The sequence below is a fragment of the Anarhichas minor genome, unplaced genomic scaffold (genome assembly GCF_050575085.1).
Source record: "Anarhichas minor isolate MPS153535 unplaced genomic scaffold, ASM5057508v1 ptg000011l, whole genome shotgun sequence".
NCBI lineage: Eukaryota > Metazoa > Chordata > Actinopteri > Perciformes > Anarhichadidae > Anarhichas > Anarhichas minor.
This window is the reverse complement of record NW_027466457.1, coordinates 330,411-357,177: the sequence shown is the minus strand read 5'-3', so window position 1 is coordinate 357,177 and position 26,767 is coordinate 330,411. Positions and strand designations below refer to the sequence as shown.

The window sequence follows — 26,767 nt, the reverse complement described above, 5'->3', positions numbered from 1 at the left end:
CTGTGTGCCTATGTGTGTGTGTGTGTGTATGTGTGTGTGTGTGTGTGTACAAGAGAGAGAGACAGGGACGGAGATACAGAGGCAGAGAGACAGAGAAACTAATGGACACCTAAAAAGTGTATGAATGCATGAATGAATGTGTGAACGCCTGTGGCTGTCTTCTGTGCTGGTGTTTGAGTTGTATTCATTTTCAAGGCTCCATAGCTCTGCCAACCTATACTTACAACAACACAGCCTGTTTTAACACCACTTCTCATACATCTCATGTGTGTGTGGGTGTAATCAGCAGAAATCTTACCATCAGACAGAAAGTATTCCACCTCTCCGCTTTTGCCCTCATCCCCATCTTGAGCCTGGAGCTGGTAGACAAACGTTCTCGCAGGGGCCTCAGGGGACACTACAGCCAGGTAAGGGTACGGCTTCATATTCCACTCAGGGACGTTGTCATTGACATCAGTGATCCTCAGCTTCACCTTGTTCAGGTACCAGTCCGGGCCTGGGGGATTGTGCAGAGATAGTGACGAAACTGTGGTTACTGAAAGTGACAGCTGTCATGTAACTGTGTGTGTGGAGGGGAGACAAGCAGCCAGGGGAATCCGAAGCACCGACAAGCAGCGATTCAACTGAGGGTACAGGTATGTGAGATATAAATCCTCTCCGGTATATAGTAAAACACGATGCTGCTCGTTGAGCATAAAGCTCATCATTAAAAATATGTTTGGGTAGGAGCGCTTCCTGGTTTGAGGGGCTCTTTGGATAAAGATACAGGTAGACAAAAAATTACAAAAAAAACCTCCAAGGCACTCTCTTTCAAAGCTTGGCTCGGCAAAATTGGAGAAACCAGCAACAGTAAGCCAGATTTTGAAAGCATCCAACCGAAAAACCCAGCCCAGTGCTGCCTGCTCTTATCTAACGAAGTAGCTAGCAGCACATGCGGGTCAATTGAAATGACTGGGTGGGCTTATTACAGTCCTGCAACAGCCACAGATACCAGATTTTGTTTAAACTGCTTTTGTCAGAGCAATTGATTTCGTGATTGCTGTCGGGTAGTAAAAATAATTTCAACAAGTATAAAAAAAGGTTTCTAAAATACATTACCTCTCCCGGCTTTAAACAATTAGAATGCCTTCATTGTCATGGCATATAGCCTTTTTGGCTCCCTGACAAAGGCTTCATGCTGAACACATGTTTAAAGGGCCAGTGTAAGATTTAGTGGCATCTGGCAGTGAGATTTTAGAGTACAACCAACTTAATACCCCTCCGTCCACCCCTCCCTTTCCAAGCGTGTCGGAGATCTATGGTGGCCTTCACGTAGTGTAAAAACACATCTACTGGCCCCTCTGTAGGGCCAGATTTTGGTTTATCTGTTCTGGGCTACTCTCGATACATGGCTTGTGCAACATGACGGGCTCTATGAAGAGGACCCACTCCTTGTGTAGATATGAAGGGCTCATTTTAAGGTATGAAAAATACAACGATTCTTACTTTTAGGTGATTATAAACTATAAAAATAGAATTACTATACTCCGTGTCTGCTAATAGATCCCCCAAAATCCTAACACACTGGACCTTTAAAAGACAGTGCCTCTGCGTTTTCTTGGTATTTTTAAAAAACAAAGTCATTCTAGTATCTGCAATGGGAAACTGATACCAAGACCGTCTTGAGTCAGCTTCAGAGTTTTGGTCAAAGCAAATCACCAAACTATCCTGGCAATTTACCCGCTATCTTTCCACTTCCTTTTGCTTCACCATATCTGCCGGGTTGTTAGTGGATCTCAGGAGTGCTGTTTGGGCCCATGGTGGAGGCTGGTGGACGTGACGTCATTCATCCATTCTCCATCAGGGCTCCCATTCAGGAATCCAGACATCCAGGTTCCCATGGGAGAGAGAGCCTCAGCCACAATCTCATCTACCAAGTCTGTGTAAAGCTACCTTGATCTTCCCACAGGGGCCAAGGGATGATGCCTCATGGCTGCAGGCATTTTGTCGCCTGCACACTGCCTCACTGGAGTGAATAAGAAGATTCCAAGACTCCAATTACCTACTCGCTCACCCTGAGTCTGGGCAGACTGCAAGAGTGCAAGGAGGAGCCGTGTACAACTGAGTTGCCGTATCTGTGACAAGAGCGTAGCGTGCCTTTTGCTGGAACTGATGGTAGTGGATCGTTATCTGCATTAAATACAATGACATAATCTGGAAACAACATGCACAAAAAAAACTCCTGACATTGTCACAGGCCCGATCTAGGGCACGTTTTGGGCAAACTCTATTCCTGCAAAGCGGGGCAAGTCACAGAATTGTGAGCTAAGACACGCTATCTGCAGATATTGGCTGTGTTCTTGTGTCAACGTGGCATGAAGGAATGTCAGAAGAGCTGCCAACCAGTTCAGTATAGGCTGCGATCCACAAAGGCCATCTGCCTTACCCCTGAGAGGAAGAACCCCCTGCCAGGACAAACACGTATATAAACACAATTGCAGACATTTGACATACAGGCAAGTCATCCCGTCACAACCAGCTTGCACACTTGATGCAGCTTGATGTCTCTTTCCATCTTCCCGTCTCTCTCTCTCTCTCTCTCTCTCTCTCTCTCTCACACACACACACACACACACAAACACATAGCAGTGCACACTTACGCAGAGAGGTGAGTTACCTAAGGGCTAAAAGTAACTATGGGTTTCAAATCCCATTATGTAAAAGCTCTCCTGTGTGTGACCACAGGCTATATATGTACTTTTTAATCCAAGATAAAAGTAGGAGTTTGCCGTGCATCCTTTCACTAGCTGAGGGCCGACATAACCGGTGTGCTGTCGCTTTACAAAACAGTTCCACCTTGTCGGTTTCACAAATATTCTGTGAGATGGTGCGTCTTTAAAGTCGATTAAAGCCGATAATAGAAAACCATATATTGGTAATGAGCGGTACAGGCATGCAGCAAATGGTATAAAGTCCTCAAACTGTATGAATTGCTACAATTAATCGTTTACAGCACCTACAGTAGTCTTTGCTCAGATTAGTTGGAAAGCAGAAAATAGATGCTGAGATCACAATTTCTATTTCAACTGGTTTACAGTTAAGATGCATTTTGATGGAAAATACAATGTGTTGCACTACAGACTAGCTCTGGAGTGTTCACAGCTGAAACACAATAGCTATAAAGTGTGTGACAGCTCCTAAAAGGATTGTTAGAGGGATAATAACAGAGGGAGGAAGGAGCTAGAGGAGAGAATTAATCTAGCTTTCTGCTCAGGCTTTAAAGTTGCTCTGCGCAGAGAAAAGTTCTGACTCGGATCTGACGATAGTTCGTTTTGGATAAATAGCCACTGTATCGTGGGGGCAGAGAGACTAATCAATGCTCAGATGCTATCTGCTTAAAATGTCGACAGCGGCAGTTCATGCAATTTAAGCCAGATCATCCTGCCCTGTAAGACGGAACAATCCTTTCGTGATGAATAATGAGAAAAGATAAAGATTATTTTTGCAAAGTAAAGGGTTTAAAAGGCACTTAATCAAAAATAAATCAGAGCTCCAGCACTTAACATTTAGTTGACTGTCAAATCTTTGCGGGGAGCAGTGCAAGACACATTTCTTGCCTCCTGCTTGTTGGTGTCTTTCCAAACCGTGTCTCTGCGGTAATGGTGGTGATGATTTTACAAGGCTCCATCTAATTAGCTCGTTACAGAGAGACTAATCAGAGCCAAGGCAGATAATTAGAGCCTATCAGCTCTGGAATGATAAATGAAGAACGTACTTGTGTGAAAGTGTATGCGTGTGTGTTTGCGAGGTGAGAGATCGCTTGTGTGCACGAGCAAGCGAGAGTGCACGCTGCATGTTCTCAGGCTGCAAACGTGTGCGATTTCTCTCTGATCTGGTGAGTTAAGAGGGAGTGGCTGTGAGCGATGCCCCATGAGCACCAAACCGACACAACCTGCCCCGCCTGACCGAGACAAAAGATGTGATCAAATAACCGGGCGAGAAGGCAGAAGGCTCACAGGCTCCACTGGAGTCAAATATGCTTTCTGCTCGCTCAGTGTGATGAAAAGCCGGTCTATACTGTACGCCAACAATCCCATAAGTATAAGCGCATCTGGTGGATGACTAACACAACAATGTATTGCAAAAAAGTGGATGACAGGGGAGCACTGTGTGTGTTTGGCCACGGCTCAGTGACGACATTGAGTGTGGCGTGTTGCATGTGTGTGCACGCGAGTTGTGCGTGAGTGTGTGTTCTACATTACTGCAAGCCTGCCTGTTGATGTTTCCTGCTGTTAATCCTCTCCTTGGGTAGTTGCTATATAAAGCTGCTAAGTGGCTTGCCGGTATGAAAAAAAAAAAGTTGTCTCAAGTGCTTCTGTGCACACATGTACACTGCCCACAGTGCAGAGACACTGAGTGTGTGTGTGTGTGGGAAGGGGATGAGAGGAAACAGAGTGAAGGAAAGAGGCACAGACACAGAAACACAAATATCTACAGAGGGAGAGAAAGAGACAGAGAGGAGGAAAAGGCAGGCAGCGTGGAGGATGGAGTATTGTGTGATGCTAAGCAATAAAATAACATTACGCGAGACGAGAGCACAAGGGAAGCACAACAAACAGCGTAAAACAACAAAAGATGCTGGGAGCATCCATGTTTGGAATGAGAACATACAGAAGCAGAGCGCCGACCACAAGAGGAGAAAATTAAGATAAAGAACATACAGTGAAATTAATATCAGAGGGCTTTCTTATGGACCCCTTGTTCCTCCTACGTCCAATGAGGGAGGAAATTAAGATACAAATATTTCTGTGTGGAATTAAACAAATTGCGTCTGCAAGCATAAATATCAATGGCCCGTGCGAGACATGGAATTTCAGTGGTGCTTTTCTGGCAGCGAGTGAATGGAAAGTGAAAATCAGCTCAATGGGGGTGTAATAAGGTACATTAACTGAGTGTTTGCAGTGGTAAGGAGGCTCTATTCTAAGCCCCCCCCCCACCCCATCATTGCACTTAAAGCAGAGTGTGAAGCCGTCAGCAGGAGATCAACACGCTAAAAGCACCGGGGACAGAAGTCTATTAACTCAGGAATCCCGACACCACACACACTGGACTCTGCAGTTCAGAAAGGCTGACACACCAACCATGTAAACACACATGCAGGCATTTTCAACCCAGAACAATTAGAAATGGTAGACATCTTCAAGTGCCGCACTTTTTACTCCAAATCTGCATCTCTGCAGAAAATCCATATAAAAGTGTTTGATAAAGCGGCCTGTATGTGTCTTTTAGGAACAATATTGACGGGATTGTTCGATGTCACAAACACGCTTGAAAACACAAAAATCACAAAGAAAATTGACGGTGTTTGTTTCCATCACTGCTGATCAAAGCTGGAGCCAATAAATAGCTGTGATGCAGAGTCATTGGTTCCGGGAATGAATGCCTATTGTAACCTGTTTCCCTCTAAAGACAAAAGCCAGATGTTAGTGGGTGTTAGTGTTATTTTTCCAATGGAGCTTATGGGGACATTTAGTGGTCCCCAAACCTTCAGACCATGTTTTAAAGCTTCATGTCTTTCAAAGGAGCAATCATTTTCAAAATAGCCACCAAGACTAAAGACGAATCACTTTTGTGGAAGAAAAACGTGTGACTTTTGTGAGAAAATGTCCCATTCACTTCAACACAATTGGAGCTATAGGGCTGCCTCCACAGCCCTCACAGTAGCTACTAACTCGCCAACTATTGCACTTCTTCAGCAGTGAGATATAAATAGATAGAATAATAGATAGATGCATGTATGGATAAATGCGTGACTCACCAATCCAACAGATAGCAATACCTAAAATTCGCTATGAAGAGCAAAGTAGAGAACACAAAAGATCCACACAGCAGTAATATAAGCCCTAATAGTAATACAAGGTTCTTCCACTGAAGATGTTCACTATATCTCTAATCACAGATGCATGCTGTGGTCCGCTCAAACCCTTCTCTGGTGGGCTCATTTTTTCTTGCACTGTAGTTCAGTCAAAAGAATTACAAAAGTAATTCAATCCATTTTTCTTATTGCTTAGAGCAGAGAAAAATGTGCCCCATTCACTTCCATAAAAGAGGAGGATTTACAGAGGAGCAAGTGTTCAATGGAGATATGCTGGCACTGAATGTGGCCTTCAGGGAAAGGAAATATAGTTAGCTGAAATAGTTTAAAGTCCATGTAAAACAACTATGGGATATGATCTATTTGCTTGGCCTATACATTAGGTTTTGCATGCTTAATAAATAGCTGTTAAATATTCTGCAACCTATCATATCTGTGAGACGTTTACCATCTAATATTTTACACACAGTAACACATGTTCTCTATACCGAATTCAGAGAATATCTATTGCCTCTCAACGAATCTCAACATGGCGACGGTTGAGCCGGCGGTTTGCAATCAATGATAGATAATGCTGGGTCAAGTTTCTCAATGATTCATTCATTATTCATACAAACAGTATGGTCGTCTGCATCCAAAACAATCCTCGTAAAAGTACAATTTGTACAAAACCGGGCGGCTAAAGCCCGAAAGTTACATAAAGTATAACCTCAAGCTTGGCTACTTTGTTCAGCTGTACCATTAACTCAAAGATGCCAACATTTATATTCGACCAAATAGTTTACTGCAGTAACACCAGATTGTTGATAACGGTCATATTGTGTAGTATAAACCATCCTTTAAAAGAATATGCAGAGGCATTTGTTGGCATGCAGATGATATTGGATGTCAGGCGTGAACCCCAGGAAGATCGGCTGATCAGGTTATGGGCATCATTCAAATGAATAATGATTTTTTTTCTTCTTACAATCAAAGCAACAAAAAAAACACACATAAGTTTACCAATGATTGGTTAATGACTGATTCCCATTCCCACTGCAAACAGGTGTATGTTTTTTTAACAGGAGAAAACAATATTGAATGCAATACAATACTTAATCCAGAGCCACAGACAACGGCAGATAAGCAGCTGCACATTATAGAATTCTCAATAAAGAGCCTATATGATTATACTCTTCCCTCTGTGGGATCCTGCATCCAAGGCTTAAGACTGCAGGCAGTGCCTACACACACACACACAGCTAATCTCAGACAGTGCATGCATGAACTCTCAGGAAAAAGCATTCAGTGTTCATTCAGTAAACTCAGGTGTCCCTGTGGTCTAAGGCAAATACTTTGTCAACGCAATGTTATTCTACACCAACTTTACTGCATGTAATCTCGCTCCCTGTCTTCAAAGGTTTTGTGTATCGCGAGTGTTAACTATTGACTAAATGCTAAAACAAACCTTATATAAAGATATATTTTATGACTGAAGTTAGAGTGTCTTTAGCCTCTGTTTTGTGACGTATTTCACAGTGAAACAGAAGATTTGAGCGGTGTACAGTTACAAGAGGGATTTAACTCTAATCCTTCGCATTTGATTGGATCACTGAATAGTGGGCGGATATACAGTTTAGCACGATATGGAGCCACAGAGGACTCTGTGTCACTGCAGCCCGGGCAGTACATGCAGATGAAAGGCCGCATGGAGAGAGCATTTAATATCGGCAAAGTTTCCCTTGAATTAATTAGACTAGCTAGCATGATCCACTTGTAGCTAGGATAAGCAAATGTGGTCTAGCAGGATCTAAATGTTTCACCATGGAGCATATTCTGGAGGCTTTTAAGTACTTTACTATTATGCGTTTATTTATGTACACTATAGGTGTTGACAGCAATAACATCAACAGTGGCCCCATCAATAAAGTGTCGCAGTGAGCCATGTCAGTAGGTGAGCATGCACATAACCAAAGCCCTGAAACTGTCTCACCTTAATGGAATGAAGCCATCTTTAATGCAATTAATTATTTTCCTGCTTTGACTAGTCAAATGTCTGCTGTGTTAAGATTGTGATTCTTGTCTGATAAAGATTGAATCATAGATTCTGCTCCGTTTGCATTTTCCAAACAACACCTGCGTGTGGATGCGTTGCCTCTGACATCGAGATTGTAAAGCTTGTTAACTAACTGAAGCAACATGCTGACCAGACATCATTTGAACATGAACCGACAGAAGAGAGGAGAAGCAAAAATACATCCATGACAGGAACCTTAGTCACTAGAAAATGACTCATCACGCTCCTGCAGGCCATAAAGATGAGGATACAAATTTGCCCAACTGAGATAATCAAAATGTCATGTCTGTACTAAAAAACAGGCCTTCTTCCCCCCATTGTGTGGAAACTTTTCCGGGTTTTAGCCCAGAAACCTCAGTCAAATTAATATGCTACGAAAACATTGTTTTTATGGTCATAAGACAATGTATGAAGTCCAACAAATACTTCAAGCACAAACCTCCGGTCCCTAGAGGTGTAAACAAATAACGGTGCATTAGTTTAAGGTTGAAAATCCAGCAGTGATGAATTGTAGTTATGGCATATTTCATTACGGAGACTCCTTTTTGTCAGCAGTGTTTCTGTGTCTCACGTACCAAGTCTCACGTACTGTGTCAAAATGTAGCCGACATCTTACGAGTATAAATACGTAAAATGTCTTCATGGTTGTTGCTCTACATAGTAGTATAAGAAGAGCGGTATATTAGCATTGTATAGAATGCAAAAAATAAATGAAATGTACTTTTTCAGTTGTTTTAGGACTTCATGGAGCCCTACACTATGTCTGATAAATTTCTGTGTCAATAACTAACCCAACTAACCGTGCTGTAATTGAGATAGTTTAAGGGTATTTTTTGCTGTCAGGCAGGAGGAATTTATATTTGGCAGCGTTGAGATAAATATTTCATACCATCTCCACAAAACGTTTCTGATGTTTCGGATTACTTTCAAGTCAATAGCTGTCAATGGAGCCAGTTCCAATTTTCCATCGCACCGTAATGTTTGGCTTGCTCTTAAAAGGAAAGTGAGTCATGCTGCCATGGATCTTTTTAGTCATGTTATTACAATTCCGAGACACAAAGGCATCAGCGTCATGAGAAGATCCATGGTTAAGTCTGTTTGGTCGTGTTGCCTCACGTCCTACATTTAACAAAGGACACCTTATTTATCGTTGACGTTGACTATAAATTCTTAAGAAAAAGGTCTGATCGTGTCCGAAAGACTACAGTGACAATACTTGTTTTTTTCACAAACACTTCTGCGTTGAACTGCATGTATAGAAGACATACTTTTCAAACATTCTTCAAACATTCACATTAGCTACCAAACAAAGGTCTGTTGATTGGTATAAACATTCCACGCAGGCCTCAAGGTACAAACACTAAGCTTGATTTTGTCTTGCACCCCCCCCCCCCCCCCCCCCCCCGTATTTACCTTGGCCACAGTATGTTGCAATAAAGACAAATGATTTATCACACAGTTATCAGCCTCTTCCACACCAAATGCTCAAAACTGTCACTTTTACAATGCCTGCCACATTACAAACGTCCACATATATGTGCCAGCAGTTATTGTACCCTCCTGCATCAATAAAGAAATGTCAAGAACGGCGATCGACCGAGCATATATGGGGTTTTTCATCCAACCCTAGTTATTTCAGGCATCCAAGGCTCCCAAATTACACAGGATACAACTCTCCCAGTTGAATCATCAGCACAAACAATACAAACTGAACATATTTGAACTGAACAGAATGGATTCAGTTGTTCATGTGATACAACCAGTGGGTTGTATCACATGAACAACTGAATCCATTCTGTTCTAAGGGGGTGAGTGCACCCCCTTAGAACGCCAATGTTATGAGTGGAGAAAGGTGCTATACGTAAAACAAAAATCAACTTTAAGGTTAAATCTCTTATAGTATTTTTGGGGGGCTACTGTCTGTCTGCCAGGAGAGCTAACAAACAGGACTTTGAACTTGTAACTTGTAGGCTCTCACGTTGCACAGTATGCAGGCTTAATATTTCCCACAGTAGGCTTAAGTTTTACTAGCCAAGCTAATATTTTCCACAGGCTTTGTGCTAAGCTAACGTCGTACTAAACACATCCCTGACCTTCAGCGTGGCTGCTCTAGGTGCACAGAGATGATGTTGATATTGACATTCTTATCTGCCTCTGCCTCTAGGCAGCAGTGCATACCAACTGACTGTTGAATGATAGGTAATTAGGATTTCAATCGTGTCCTAAAAGAAGACACAATGTTGCAGTTTGTACATTTGTTTAGGCAAGTGGCTTCAAAGTTCCGAGGCCCTGATTGAAGATGCTTGACTGTCTATTATCTCTTATCTAGACTTTGAAACAGTTGAAACAAAACAGCTTGTTTTTTTTCACTAGAAATATTCTGTAAGATTTCTGTAGATTGGGAGTTGAAAGCTCCCTTTCCCTTTCTCCGTATCTATCTTGTTTTATAAGAAGAAAAGATCTTCCGGCAAAACTTGATTGGAAAGCAACATAGGAAGCTAAAATCTCAGTTCTATAAATGTCATCCAGCTCTGTTTTCTCTTGGTGGGCAGGTGAAGGTAAACAAACCAATTGAACTTTTTCAAATTCAATTAAAGTGACAAGTGATTGACAGTGTGTGGGACTCCTTGCTTCTTCTCAAATGAAAGTGGGGAGGAATAACTGTAGAAAAGTATTAGGTCTCATTTACATAAGCACTGCATTAGTAGTCAAGTATTGTATCTCCACAACTATCTGTGATATCAGACATAATTAGATACGTCTGTGAAGTATGCTCTCTATTCTCAAATCTGTGATGGAACAATGTAGCCGCTATCTAAGCAGACACTTACTGTAGAAATAATATGCACTCATGCATACGTACAGTGCGGTGCACTCACCCACCAACCAACTACACTACAAAAGACATGGATGTGCAACGGCAATACAAGTTATGCAGACATAAATTGTTGTTTGGCCGTGGACGTAGTGGGTATGCTTTCCCAACGTGTACATACCCCGTGTGTATGTTTGTGTCTTATGTACTGTTTGGTGTTGTCAGAGTATTGAATTGTCTCTTGTTTGTGCGTTCATGTGTGTTTGTGGGCTTTCACGTGTGTGAAATTGTCTTTGCATGTATGGATGTGATGTCAGCGTGGGGTACTTTTTGTGTGTGTTCGCTGATGTGTAACAGTAGCTGTGTACACGTGTGTTTGTGTGTGTTTGCAGTCGAAAGCAGATGCGTGAGATGCTCCTATTCACCCCCTCGGCTCAAACCTGCCTGGGGTTAAATGGAAAGTGTAAGGAGTTCAAAGAAACCCAATGCAGTTCCAGACAAAAAAAAAAGTCCTCAAGGAATAGTGAGTAGGGTTGGGTTTGATGTTCGTGAAGGTCGAAAAGAGAAGGAAAGAGGAAAAGGCAAATGAAACCATGTTGCTCTCTTCCATTCCAGCCAGAAACGTGCCCTGTTCATATAGGCTTTCATTTTGTCATTAGTCTCTATCAGCACCCGTCTGTTAGTGTTAGTGTGTGTCAGACAGCTATCTTTCTCGCTCTCCCCGGTTTGATGATAGAGAGGTCATTTCAGCTTTATGACGGTACGACTCTAGTGATGAGGATGTGAGAGCTGAGAGCGTGTCAAGGTGGGAAACAGTGAAAAATACTTTGTGTGTTCCTCTGCGTGTACACATAACAGCACACATCTGTGCCTTTTCTCTGTGTGCCTTCGTATAATCGTGTGTGTGTGGAAAAATGTGGGATAGGGTCCAACTCCTGCCGCTGTCCCCATCACTGAATGGGCTGTTAATAGAGAGTAATGAGGGAGTACTCTCATGGCAGATGTGCCCTCCCTGAAATTCTGTTTTACCCCGAGACTGTAAAGCTGACCCAAGCGAGACATCAGCATGCACGCAGCCGCTCCCTCGCTCTGATTAAGCTTTGCATGTGATGCGGGATTTCGAATGGTTTGTTCGCTAAGTTTGCCTAACGCTGCTGTACCCCAGGAAGTAAGAGTAAGTATCATTTCGACATAGCACCTAGAGTCACATTAAATGACAAAAGCCCTGGCGGTGTCAGCCAGGCCCAAAATCTGTTAGAGGACCATCTTCTTCACTGGAGTGTGAAATTATTTTAGCTCTCTGCTCATTATAGGATTTTAAAATGCATTATAGGGCTTTTATGGTGTGCCGCGGCATTAATTCAATTTGCCCCATTCACGCTTTCTTATTATCATGCTCAGTTCAAGCTACAGGGGGAGAGGAAGCTGCTGAGCAGTGCTGCCTTATCTCTAAAGGATATAAACTACACTACCCAGCTCAATCAGAGCCAGCCCGGACTGCTCCATCCCTCCATCTACTTTTCCTCTGTCTGCCCCTCTCCTTTTCTACAAATGCTGCTTCCTGTGGCGACCCCTATCTCTCTTTGCGTACTCCATTCCTCTCTCCATTTCCTTCCGAGTTGGTGATTGATGGGGGTTGTCCTCGGAGCCCTTTCGATATCTTTCCATAGAAGCACATATACAGGCAAAGAAACACAAACACACACAGACAGCCCATGCACAGTTAGAGATGCCAACACACACAAACACATACGCACAGCTAGACCAGGGCCAGGCAGAAGCAACAGAGGGAGCCGCACAGATATAATGGGGAAAAAAAGCAACAGTGTATGGGTGAGACAGTATCAATCTATCACTGAAACCAGAACCTGGGTCTGTGTTTGTCTAGCAGAGAGAGAGGCATTCTGGGAACACCCTGTCACTGTCTGTTATTGTGCTTCGGTACAATAATGTGTTGCATTACTGCAAATGTATTCCTGCGAAAGTGCAGCAGATTATTATGGAGCAGCAGGCTCTGGCAGTGTTCCTCCAATGTAAACGCAGAAAAGAAAAAAAAGAACATATGGGTCGTCCATTGTCTGTATTGCACATATACACACACATGTGCACAAAAAAACGCACTGCACTAGTCACATGCATTAAACTGTAACTCAGCATGTGACCTGGCTTATTGGTAATGGGGGAAGAGGAAGAGAGGATGAGGATAAAGTCCTCATTTAGATATCTAATCCAGTGAGCAGTCTGTCCTCCGAGGACCATCATCTCCCGTCATTACCAGCAAGATTAAACAAGATCAATGTTTATCACCCACTGTGTGAGAGAGAAACCAAGTGTTAAACTCCCCCACCTCATCACAATGTCTGCTATCTGAGCTACATTTAAAAAAAACAGAAATCTATGATTATGTCTACCATATGTAAAGACCAAAATTAATCAACTTTAATGCCCCAAATCTGTGATAATGTTCACACATTCACATTGGATGAACATGATCGCATATTAACATCTTTTTTAAGCTAATGCTCCATCAGTAGGATTTACTGTAAATATACTGTGATCTCGCACTCAATCCAAATATTATATATTTTCAACCTCACCGCTATCTATCTGAGTTTATGGATATAATGTGGAAAATGCCGGCAGTTCTTGCCGATGTTCTCTGTATTTTCTCATTTCATTGAGAAATCAGCAAAATAATCCGATTTTCTGAGACATTTGAGTTAGTTGGTGGTTGTTATTATCAATCTAGACAACGTTATCGTGTATTGCGATATCTTGACATATGATTTTATCACAGTATGATTCCATTGAAAGACAAATTACTCCCCAGCCCTACTTGTAGAGCCTATGTATTTTCCCATTTTACTCTGTGAATTAAGGATTCGTTTTTACCTAACCAGAGTAGCTGATAGTTGGAACAGTGCACTAAACAAGACGGTTTTGGTGAGTCTAATCTTGTTTCAGTCCAGTTTAAATTGAGTGTGTTTTACAATGAGGTAACAAGGCAATCAGGCCTGTCTCAGTTCAGTGAAAGAGAGAATTAATTCAGAAGGTGTACGGTTGTATTTTTCTGTTTAGGTGTAAAAAATGGTCCTCGTTTATTTTGTTCATTTTATACAACGAAGCAGATCGCCACGCGCAATACACACAGCTTCTGCAAGAAGGACACCCCTACTTTCTCGGTCAATATATCAGCCCTGTTGAATTATTTCTTCTGCGGATTACATTTACCATCAGCATGAATTGGGCATCCACATAAAAGGTGGCAAATCTTTCCCTTCAAGACAGGCTGAGTGACTCATTTGTAACTTTGAGCGCATGATTTTTCATGCGGTTAACTGAACATTTAGGGACAGATTCTCAATTTAGCGTTTGACAGATGCAGCCGTTTCTCCGTTAGCGATATCCATCAAAGCCAAGTTAACTCGCATTCAAACAATTCATTATTGAAAAGACATGATTAAATAGAAGCCGTGGTGTCGGGCAGAAAGGGCAAGAGTAATTATGAGTCGATAACTTGTGAAAAATTATGTCTAAATACGCTCTTGTTTTGAATCTTTTTCTTTGTTTCATTTTGAGTAAAAGGTCTTATGAGAACTGCTGCACACACTGTGCACTCCGTTCCAGATCTTGATCCTTAATGTGTGGCAGTGGCGCGTGTCTATGTGTTTCCACAGCAAGGCTGGCACCACTAACGACGCAGCAGCATCCCTATCCCATCCTTCTCAGCACATCATAAGACTGGAGAGACCATATGGTCTGATTAGTCCACAGAATTAAGCCCTATAGGGCTTAATTCCAGCTGAGAACGGACACAAATTGGTAGCTGGAACAAAAAAACAGAGAAACCCTCAACGGACATGCGCCACACGCACACCCGCCAAGTTTGGAACAGACATAACAGAAATGTCCAAATACAGATGGAAAGGACATAACAAAGGCACGCGATCAACAGTCCAAGCCAGATCACAAAACAAGCAGGAACAAAAATGGTCTTTTGTATGTACTCCTTTGTGCTGTTTATATCCTCTGTTTATCTCTCTATATATCTCTCTATATATATGCAACTCTCCCAAACACGCTCAGATTCCCATTTGAAAGTGAAACGGCCAATGTAGCCCATGCTCCCTCCTGGAGACTCATCAGCCCTGAGAGGTACTAAATTTCCTCTGCATCAAAAACACCTGCTACTGTAATAACTCATCCTCTGGCTGTGATGGAGTTGTAAACCATCTCCCTGTTTCTTGGAATTGATTAGCAAACCGAACCAGGAGATGGACGTCGTCTTCAAACACATTCTCTAATCTGAGCTGCAGTCCCCTCTCCTTCTACAGAGTATTTCTGTTTGCCAGCAAGACTAGAAAATGTCTTGCCCTTCATTCTAACATCTCTTTTTGCATGGCAGTCATTTTCATCTTTTCAACAAAAGCCACGCTCACACTGCAAATTGGTGTTGCGCAATTACTGCAATTTGCGCGCTTTCCTCCGAAGCAAAGTTTACGGCATGTCAAAACATATCACTGGGCAGCTTGGCCAGCCATGTGATCTGTTTTTTTTCCCCAGCATTAAAAATCTCCTTGTTCACAGTTCACCCAGTAAAGCTTTCAAAGACGTCTGTGTCCTGTGTGTTTATCAGTGCCTCTTTTGGGCCACCGAGAGCGGAGCCGCAACCATTGTTATGCTCAGTTAATTGGACCTGTGGGTACAAAAAGGTTGAGAAATTCAACACCAAATAGATAAATAAGCACAAGCATTGAATTCCCATGACATATCCCAGCGCTAGCTCCAATTTTCCCTTGCTCATTCTTGCGGTCTTGTCTGAAAGGCTGATTCATTAGAGTGCTTCGGGATAGTTCTTTCAGCCTTCGGACTCAATCACACACCTACCTCTCCACGAGTTTGTAAACTATCAACAGTCTGTCACAGCCTGTTGTGCGACATATAAATTGTTGTTTAAAGTGATGTTTTGTGACTGGGAGCAAAACAGCTTTGGGTTAATCAATAGCACAAAATCAATTCAGCTCATTTAGGGGAAAGCCACAGAGAGGCTATCCGGCATGCAAAGGTGGAGCCAGAACACACGTTTTAAATGGACAGGGAAAATGGCAGGTGTGGAGGGGACAGCCAGTGAAATAAACTGTTACTGTGTTCATTACAAATTATTCCAAATTTGGCAAAACACAATCGCAGAAGATTAAATTACTTCAATGAAACCCTCAAACCTTTGTCTCCAACTCAGTTGGTGTCAGCGCATCATGGATTAGATTGAATGAAACCAAACCGTCTCAGTTGGCGATAAACTCATTGTACAATGTGCAAGTCGTCCTCATTTATCACACAGGTAGACACCAGGTTGCACTGAGGCATTCTGGGAATCTGTGCCGTTGGAGGTCAGCAAGACTTTTACCTGACAGCGACTGCCTCCGTGCAATGTCTGGAGTTGACAAAGTCTGTGGTAATGGGCATCAATAATGCAGACCCTTGGCCAAATAAAAACTGGCAGCGCTGTGCCTTATGCAGCACTCACATCTCCTACCACACCTCACACAACCAGCGTCATTTATTTGGGTCGACTGTTGAGGTTTCTGCTGTAATGAGATATGCATTGCTCGTGTAAACAGAATGACAGACAGACAGTGTACACTGTGCGCTCATTTCACATCTTCGGCTGTATAATTATGTTTTGGACAACGTGTCCTGCTCTGACATCAGCATACACGCGCAGATATTTTCCTCCCTGTTTCTCTGGTAGTTCCGCCAATTTGATCTGCTGTGAGGGTCAGTGGATCAAGCAGATCGGACTTGACTGATTCACGTCGAATGCAGTTTCTGTCATTGTCATTGTAATGTCTTGATAAAACTCGGCGTTTATGCTATCAGGTATATTCATTGAGTCACGGCAGGCCACTGACCCAGTTTTAGTGCCACAGCAATCCCTGCATAGTGTCCTCCAAAGAAAAAGAACAGCAACAGCTCCATTGTCAGACCTTTAGGAATTATGTCTGGAAGGTCAGAAAGTGTAACGTTGTTCTGAAGCCACAAAGTTAGGAGGGCGGGGTGTTGGACGAGTCCTCAAAACGTTCGCCTTTGACACGATATTCACTTTCTGTTTACCGCCAACAAAAGTGAGTGTTATTGTTTTAACCATGACGACAAAGGTAATCTAACCATAAAGGTCTCGTGTGGAGGACCTGCTGGCATCTAGCGGCGAGGCTACAGATCACACCCCACTAAAATCTCTCCCGGGCGCCAAGCGTGTAGGAAAACTATAGCGGCCAACGCAAAAACACGCAAACGCTATCTAGAGCCATTGTTCGTTTTTTTTACAACAATTCCTATTTTCAGGGGATTATAAACTAAAGAAAACATATTTAATAATGTTATATTCCATTTGTACTAATTGATCCCTCTAAATGCTACACACACTGTTCCTTTAAAAAAGTCATGTTTTTTTTAACCCAAAACACAATCTCCCCCTAAACCTAGCCTTGTCAGCAGTTACTTGTAATGCTTCTGGAAGGCACAGACAGATAATGTCGTCCTGCTGACAGGGGTGTCAGATCAGAAAATGCTTACGAAGGGCGATGACAAACAACTTATTTTGACGTGTTACCTTACATAACAATGATCCCACTGAGCTCCAAATTTAAATATGTCTCAATACTCTGTATTGGCAGCTGCCCAAAATTTAGGTATCGTTTCGGGTGAGAACACACAATATTCTGTCTATTCTGTCTTTCTATCTCTCAATCTTTTGCTTTCTCTCTTCATGCCCTTCCAAAGGGTAGGTCATACTTTTTTCATCATCTACCCCCCGATTTCCCCCCCAACAATCTTCAGACAAATACTAGCTCACATTGCCCTTTTCACATTTGTACAGTACAGTACTATACCCCCTGTGCCCTGTAGCCATCCACTCTCCGACAGACCAGAGTACATGCACACCTCATTCCCGTCCTGCCACCCAAATAGTTTCTCACTTTCTGCCCTCTAACCGTTTGACAATTATGTTTCACCAGGCTGACCTCTCATCAGCAGTACACAACTCCCTGCCTCTGATCTGGCTGCCCTTTACTTATCTTCAGTCAAGCTTATAGGCACACAGGGAAAAACAATCTCCCACAGACATGCATTTGCACACTCCTTCCATCTTTTTCTGCCTCCATCCTTCCTTGTTCTCACTTGTTTTTCACCTTTGCCTCACTTAACCTTCTTGGTCATAAAGCCACACTCTGTGACCATGCCCCCAGCATTACAGCTTGTCCTGACCTTTCTGTGGCCCCATAGTAGTGCCTTGTACCCACTTTAAATATCTCTTGCAGCTACTTTCCTTCCTCTCCCTGCTTCCTGTGCTTAATCCCATCTTTAAAAAAAAAAAGCTGTGGCACACACACTCCCCTTCCCTCCTACATGGCATCAGATACATACAATGACTATAGAGAAGAGAGGGCTGCAGGGATGTTGCTTAGACACATCCATTTGATATCTGAGAGACCACAGAGCAGAAATCAAACGCTGCAGGCATGTTACAGTTAGCATGTTGTCAGGCAACAAATCTGAAAATCTCTGCTGCAGGGAATCTGGATACTGAAAGGACAATGATAACATTTAACACAAGCACAGACTGATACTCAAACAAATTTACACAATACGATTTGTACATGTGAAAAAATGCCTCGTGCATATGCACATGCGACCCCACATGCTCACAATTGAACACACATAATAAAGCATAATCACCACAGGCATTCTGACTAAATTGAATAAATGCCGACAGCTTTTTTGTGAAATTGTTTTCTACTTAAACAAACAGCCCCACAGTCACAAATTACAAACAAAAATGAGATCGGGTCTCTTCTCAATTCATTTCACATCACAAGATGAATATGCAAATACAGTAGTGGTGGTGGTGGTGGTGTGTGTGTGTGTGTGGGGGGGGAAATTGGATTAAAGTCAGCATGAGGCAAGATGCTGATGAGATGGAGAAAGGAGGAGAGACTAGGCCGGAGAGAGAGCAGAATATTGTTCCCTGACAAACAGGCTGAGACGAGGTGATTACCACAAGCTGAATGCCACCCTGCCCACAGATACCCAACGGAGAGGGAGAAACCACTACAACATCGCCCACTCCAACGCACAAAGGAATGCACCACTTATTCAATACTCCTCCTAACACGTCAAATACCATTAACAGATTCCTACTCAGGTGCGAAGAAAAGAATTCTTCGGGTGGGACAAACCAACAGCAAAACGCAAAAAAAAAAAAAATCCCCACCAATATAAATCTAAAGTGACGTCCTCTGTGGGCCAGCAGAAATCCTTTACAGGAAGAGCTGTGGAGGTCCCTCACTCCCTCTCCTCAAAAACAACACCACATAACCAGTTTCTGTGAGTCATGAGTCATGGCCTACTTCCATTACTTTTTTTCCCTTCTTATACCGCTGGTTTGATACACAGAGGCTGTGTCAGAAAAATATCACTTCATTGTTTTCTCTGGGGATTATTGGTGTACTGAATATAGATTAGCAGGTAAATATGTCTCCAGCATTAGCAGGGGATCTAGTCAAGGAGAAAGGAGGAAGACTTCCATGGGCCCCTGAGCAAGATAGTTACACAAAATATAATGCATGAGTGAGAGGAACAGTGTCAAAGGGGGTCCTGAAATCCTGTCTATGCACATGCAGTAAAGCCCTTATTAGATCTCCCCCAAAATATCTTATTATGATCTTTTACAGCTATCTGAAAATAATGCTCCATACATATACTCTAATAATGAGCTACACAACCTAATATACTGATTATATAAAAAAGAGTTTCGAGCACAGTAATGATTCAAAGAAAGGAAATTAAGTGAAAATGTTTGCTTTGTTTTTACAAAAGAGAAAGTAATTCCTAACTTTGTGGGTGTGATTAAAAAGTAAGTGGTGTAATGAATCACAGCGCAGTGATGGTAATATGTAATATAAGAATATTACTTCAGGAATGAGAGAGAGTAAAGAAGAATCCCAAACTGGTTAAAGTCATTGTTTACACTGAGCGGTCGTATGTGACAATATGTTGCACGATTACATTGAATGGTCGATATCTGCAGAAAATGGCAATCACGACGATGACTAATTATATCAGATATGAGAGATATGGTAAATTATCTTAATTTTATTCATGACTATGAGAAGCAACCACATTTACTTGATGTAGGCCTGTGTCTCTTTTAATAATTGGATGACAAACTGTGAAATTAGTCCTGTAAAAGTATGTAATCTGCCTAGAAACAAGCGATGGACAACTAAGGGTCAGAAAGTGCAGCGAGTCTCCTATAGCTTGTGATAAATTGTGTGCAAACAACTGTGGCACTCTGCCCCGATAGTACAATAATTTGGCATATTTTATCCCTTATGATTCAACATTTATTCAAATAAAACATCTCAACGTGGATTTTGATTAATACAACAGAATTCAAAGACGGCTCAGTGTTCAAACAAATCACATCTTAGAGGCATGGGGGGGGGGGAGACAGAGGATGAGTTTTTGGTAAGCACGTTTTTTTTCAGGTAAGTATGTCAATGAGGATGGACCCCATACTGAGAGTAATCCAGTGCTGCCGCTCCATCTCCCCCTTATCTGCAGCGTGCCAGAATAATTCATCTGAGATATCTAAGTGTCGAACTAGACTTTTTAATCTCCATTTGAACAGCACAAATAACCGCTCTTGTGATGGCTCTAGTCATAACGATGTGCCCACTGCCACCTTATTAACATAAGAAAGCCTCGCACCAGTGGGATATGCATCTCATGCCCGCATTAACCAGCTAATGAACACATTCACTTCACATTTAGTAAATCTACATTCACCAGTTAATAACCACAGCACTCTTTTCCCCCACACATCTGTAACGGACATGTTTGCATTCTTGGAGTTATCCAGGAGAGTAAACAGAAAATCAATAAGGTAGACATTTACATACAGGACAGACGATATGGCTTTATGGTAATTGTGGTAATAGTAGTTGTAATAAAAGTGGAGGAAGCAGCAATTTTTGTTTTGTAGAAGAAGAGCATGAAAGGCTAGATTTTTCACCATTGGTACATCTGTGTTAGAATGAAAGTGACAGTATACACAAGGTGTGTGAATGAAATGAAAGGAAGACTCAACAATTAGAGTCGAATATAATCCTATAAAGATGCTGCGAAAAAAAGAAACCTGACTGTACTGTTACAAAGGCACAGGCAGTACCTGTCTCTGAGAGGCGTGATTTCACCTCTGCTTCTGGTTTTTGACATGTTGTGGCTCTGGATTGTGTCAGGGTGTGCCTATCATTTTGTCCACCCCCTCGTATGTGAATAATGTAGTAAATACTGTTATGGTTCGCACTGAATGCCGCTGACTTGAATATTCTTTGAACTGCTGGCAGACTGCTGCCTGACAGTGTTTTCTGTTTGACATGCAGCAGGTGACTGTCAGCACCACGGACAGCTCCATGCGACAGAGAGTCCACGGTTGGGAAATAAGTCGAGAAGATAAAACACATGGGGCCTTATTAAAACTGTTGTTATCGTGCCTGGGGTCGATTTTAGTGCGACCGTGCAGTCTCACACTTGCATACAAAACATACGCCTACAAAGACTCACATATACAAAGCATCTCGCTCATTCTTTTCTCTCTCTCTCTTTATTTGTGTCTAGGAACTCCTTTGTCTATGGAACGGACAACAGATTTATTGCAACACCCAAGCAAACCCACAAGCAGCGGTGAGAAGCAAATTCACAAGAGAGATCAGGGTTGAATCTTTAAAACAAAACATCTCTAAAAAAAACAGCTAAAATGGACTCATTCACTCAGAGAGATGTGCATGCAGGGATTGGGAGTGAGACAAGCAGAAGAAAGGCCTGTCCTCCCAGACTCGCGTTCAGGATTCTGTCTGGAAAGCTGTAGTCGCAGGGTAAAGAACATGCCATGCCTTTGATCAGGAGAGGAGATTTTCGCAGGCAAGAGAGGTAAAATGGTGGGAAAGTATCTGAATATCTGTCAGGCTGGAGTGGCTTATTTCTGTTAAGCATCTGTGCGGAACAAAAAATAATTCTTCTGACTATTTTTGCTCTCTCTGAAAAACCTCCAGACACCCTATATTGCAAGAACGTGTCCCAATCAGGCATGCAATTACAATCTAGAGCATGCTGTGCAATGTAACAGAAGCAGGCAACTCGAATGAAAACAGCGCACACTGTTTCCTGCACACTGCGTAGCTCAATTACAAAGCAAATCATTTTAAATTCCTTGTTTTTGTTTTCTTGCTTTTAAGAAGTCTAACTTTTGGAGGAGCAAAAACAAAACTTATACATTTGATACACACTAGTTTCACCTTTGAATTTGAGAGGTTGCCTGGCTGTGGCAGTGCTCTACTCAAATCCCTGGGACTAGAGAGTGAATGAGAGGAGGATTAGAGGGGTAATGCCAGATGAGAGGGAGCGAGGGTCGCAGTGGTTTGCCACTCTGCAAGGATTAGCTCTGAAAACAACTTCACAGTTGCAAACTCTGTCAATCAAGGACATACTGCAGCCGGTTCACAAAAGACACTTAAACATAAACTGGAGGGGAAAAAAATCTTCTCCCTGCTACAAATGAGCTTGTAATATTCAACCATAATTGAAATATCTCATGCATATCTTAATAAATTGGATACATTTTGAAATACTTTTTTTTTTTTTATGTATTGCAATGTTAGAGCTCATATTCCAGATATGTGGCTGGGGGGATGATAATGAGGCACACCTGTGGAATGATCCTGTGCTGCAGCTACACTGACAGCCCTGTATGGATATGATGGATATGTCAGGCCTGTTGAGGGGCTCCACTGATGGGTGATGTGTCCAGATGGCAGAACAGTTTTACCATGTGCATGTAATGTGCTGAATGCCATTAAAATAGGGCATCATCTCCACAATGCAAATTATTTCTTGGGAAAGGGGGGGGGGGGGGGGGTACATGGCCTCACTTTAGTGCGGATTAATGGAGGAATAATACACACCTCGTTTATCCTGAATCTTAACAGTGAGCTCCAGGAAAGGCTCTGTCTCCCTATCCAGCCTCCTGCTTATCGTGATATCTCCGCTCTCGCGCCCCACGGTGACCGGAGAGCTCTCTGACTCCGGGTGAACCAACTCGTAGGCGGCTGACGGAAACCTGGTGGGACTCAGGCTCGTTATGACTGAGCCAATGCTGGCGTCTTCAGACACGTTGAGGGAAACCGCTGTGCCTGGGTCAATTAGAGCCCTCGGCGACCGTCCTCCCCTCCCTGACCCCGCTACTTCAGCGGCACGCGTCGCCCACCGCTGTGGAGCAACAGTAACCACTACACTTTTACTGGTCAGAGGGGGCCACCCGTGATCTCTGGCAAACACATAGAATTTGACTTTAGAGGGGAGCCCCAGGATAGAGTCAACCAGCAAAACTTCCCCTGTTTTCGGGACAACGTAGAAACTGCCATTTTTGGGGATGGAAATGTATGTCAACTCCGCGTTATTGCCGCTGTCTGCGTCGACAGCCTCCAGCCTGTAAACCACGCTACGGAGAGCCGTGGTGTCATCTAAAGTTATGTGAACGGCGTCCGCGCCGCGAAAGGTCGGCTCGTGATCGTTGGTGTCCAAAACGTCCACTTTCACCGACGCGACCTCGAAGACGACGGACTCCGAGGCGCAGGTCTGGCAACACAGACCAAGTCTCAGCAGGTATTCTGAGCGAGCCTCTCTGTCCAAAACCCTGGAAGTTTTGAGCATTATATTCCCCCGCTTGTGGTGGGCGAAGGCGCGGAAATCGTCGCTGTCGTTTCCGTACAGTTTGAAGTGCATCCCGGAGAGTGGGCACCATTTTTGCGCGTCGATGCGCCTCACCGGAATGCTCAGTCCGTTTACTTTAGAAGCCGACGGGGAGTTCTCAAAAACATGCCCGTGGAAGAACGGCAGTCGCTCCCGTGTTTGATGTCCAGCAGCCGGCGTCAGAAGGCAGCATAACAAAACACCCCAAATCATGTTGGTGGCAAGTTATGTGCCCCTCAGGGGGGATTGGTGGAAAATCATTAAAACAGAAAAGAGAAACACCTGAGAAACATTTCCTTCATAGTTATCCACGTTATGATCCTTCCAGGAGAACCCCCCCTCAACTTAGAGCTTGTTCATCCTAAAGGAGATCCGTCTCCGGTCTCCATGCAGCTGCGTTCAGGCAGTCCACAGCGCTGCAGGCAGTTGGCTGTGCTCGTATCCAGCGTTCAGCACCAGAGCACCGGACAGCGCCAAGCGCGGGGGCGTGGCGGCGCACTAGGGACGGAGCTCCTCGGTGAACCCCACCCTATGTGCTGGTCAGGAGGGTCCCCGTCTCAAACCTCTCCGCTGAGCCTGTGCACACGCAGCAAGAGCCTCCCCAGCTATTAGAACACCGCTCTCAGCGGGAAGAGATGGGGGCAGAGAGAAAATCACTCATCCTTCCTTTCCAGAGAAAGTCGAGTTAACGCACAGGCTGTCCTTCATTCCGACACTCGGGCAGGAAACAAATACTGGCTCTGGTGAAGGGCTGCCTTGCTCAAGAACACTTCTACAGTTGTTGTTGAAGGAGGAATTACTGGTGCACTGCACTCATTGTCTCCCTGCCTGTCTGAGGAAATGGATCCACGAGCTAAATCCCTCTTTAAACTTTAAGTTACAGTTCTTTCAATGTTCTGCATTTCTGCAATCACATGTTCACACAATCACGTTTCATTTACAGATTGAAAAAAAAAAAAATCTGGAAAATGCATAAATTGAAATGCAATTGCTGGGATCTGGGCTGTTAAACTGTGTAAACATGATGATTTAAGACCATTTGTCGTTGCAGCCAGTGTTATGTGCACACCAGAGTTCACATTAACATTGTCACCCTGATTGCTCCTCCTTCCCCATCCCACTCTGCTAAACTGCCGAGCACCCAGAGCACTCGAAACCTAATCTGTAGGTGTCTCCTGCTAATTCCCACAGACGGAACACTTCCAATTCACCTCACTTCTCTGACAAGTCAGAAGACTAAATATTACACAGACAGCAAGGCTAGGAATTGTCAAAAGATGAGGAAATAATGGGCTAGAGAGCCCGGCTGTAAACTCCCATGTCATATCAATCTTTCCTTTAGACGTGCATGAATCAATATCCATATGCATTGAGGGTGTGACGTTAGACTGGACCGGTAATTCAATGCCGTTCCTCCGCTCACACATTGGCTACATCTGTATTCAGTTTGGAAACTCATCAAAGCTCCTGTTGAAAGATCCTTATCAATTTGCAACCCCAATCCATCACCGCAATTTCACCCGAAACCACTCTCCGCAGTAAACTGTTCTTTTCAGGCAATAACTCCGGTAACTGGCGGTGAGCCCCCAGACAATTTTGAATCACAGCCTGCAGCTGGAGCACAAAGCTCATATTGGTTGATCGCTTACATGGCGCAAGCAAGCTGTGGGCTGCGTCCCCACACCCCATGAGCCACACTCACTGGTGCTTTCACGATCTTTGACCCCAGGTCGGAAAGGCAGCTCAAAATATGGCCACCGAAACAACCTCAGACCAAAATATGACAGGGAGGGTGTAGATGGCCTGCAACTTCTCTTTGAACTTCCTAAGTGCTTTCATGAATGCAAATCAAAATCCTGTCTTTTATCGTGTTGTCTCACATGGTGAAATTCACCGTGACCGCCAGCATGGCAGATAGCTGTAGCAAAGGCTAATTCAATCACGGGGGCCAGGCCAGAGTGTGAGGGATAGTTTACTTGAGGGTTGCAGCAGTCATCCACCGAGATGAAACGCCAACATACACTACATAAAAACAACAAAGCTGAAATTAATTTTTTTTTCTTTTTTTAAAATCATGAAACGGTCTCATCATCCATCTTCTCCACCAGATAACTGAGAGCTGCAGGGCATTAAAGGAAAGACATCTAACTGAAGAAAGCGGCCGACGAGCATTAGAATGCTTCATGCTACTTACTGAATAATTGACTGAATCCATTCCCTTCACTCAAACAGAGGCAGACATAACCTATGAAGGCCAAATGCTGAGGCCTTGTAGCATTTAAAACATTCTACCTTTGCTTGTGTGCTCCTTAGAGACAAGGGATGATGGGATTGGGGGGGGGGGGGGGGTGAAGGTCCCACACTGCAGCTTTCCTGTTCTGTAAGTTGCAGGTTGTCGATCATTATTCCTGTAAAAGCCGGGTTAAAAAAAATAAAAAAAGGACAGGAAATGATGGAAGGTAGTGTTAAGAGGAATTGGCACCAACATCAGTTAATAGGCAGTTTACGCTACAGAGTAAGTAGAGTTTAAAATAGACTGTTCAGCAAAAGTCAATGAAATAATTGTCTGAAACAGGCAGGTTTATTAAAGAACGACAGGGCAATTAATATGGATGACTAAGCATCCAGCTCTCTGGTTGCTATTCATCTGTGAACATTTACAGTGAACATTTATGGAAACCTTACACCACATGTTCCCCTGGATGAGCTGCAAAGAGCCATTTATGGAAACAACCATGACAGCTCTGTAGTACCTTGCATTGTAGTGTTGTCTATGAGCCCCTCAGGACATTTTCGCTCATCACAACCTGACGGCAAAAAGCATTTAGGAGGAGCTGGATAAATATAAAGACATTTCCCTCATGTATTAGGTACGGCTAATTAGATTTGATCTGTGATCCCCTTAAGGCTTCTACCACCTACTGTAGTATTTAAGCTGTGCTGTGGAAACCAAAAGTGTTTATAAATAGAGGTATTAATTATGGAGCAACGTGAGAAACCAGGTTCAGAATTTCCCTTCACTACTAATAATGCAATGCAGGTACCATCTGGTTTTGAAAATATCAGTTGTGCGGAAAAACAGCAACAAAACCAAACCATCTAATTACCGAGCGTCTCTTTAGCCTTTTCTTAGAATGCCTCATCTCATAAGAGCTGTTGTTCATTGAAAGACTCGGAAAGTATAACGAAATGAGAACAGCAGCCACTTTGAAGGACAAAGCCCAAAAAC

General features: G+C 43.2%; 1 protein-coding gene across 1 annotated transcript in view; it reads right to left on the bottom strand.

The window, feature by feature from the left end:
- LOC142947285 (neural-cadherin-like) overlaps window positions 1–23,751 on the bottom strand; it is a 76,239-nt gene extending 52,488 nt beyond the window's left edge. The window contains exons 1-2 of the mRNA XM_076088767.1: window positions 22,752–23,751; window positions 299–496 (exon numbers count right to left, since the gene is read on the bottom strand). Of these exons, the coding sequence (XP_075944882.1) occupies window positions 299–496; window positions 22,752–23,751 (1,198 nt within the window). The remainder of the gene's footprint in view (window positions 1–298; window positions 497–22,751) is intronic.
- Between the last annotated feature and the right edge of the window lie 3,016 nt (window positions 23,752–26,767).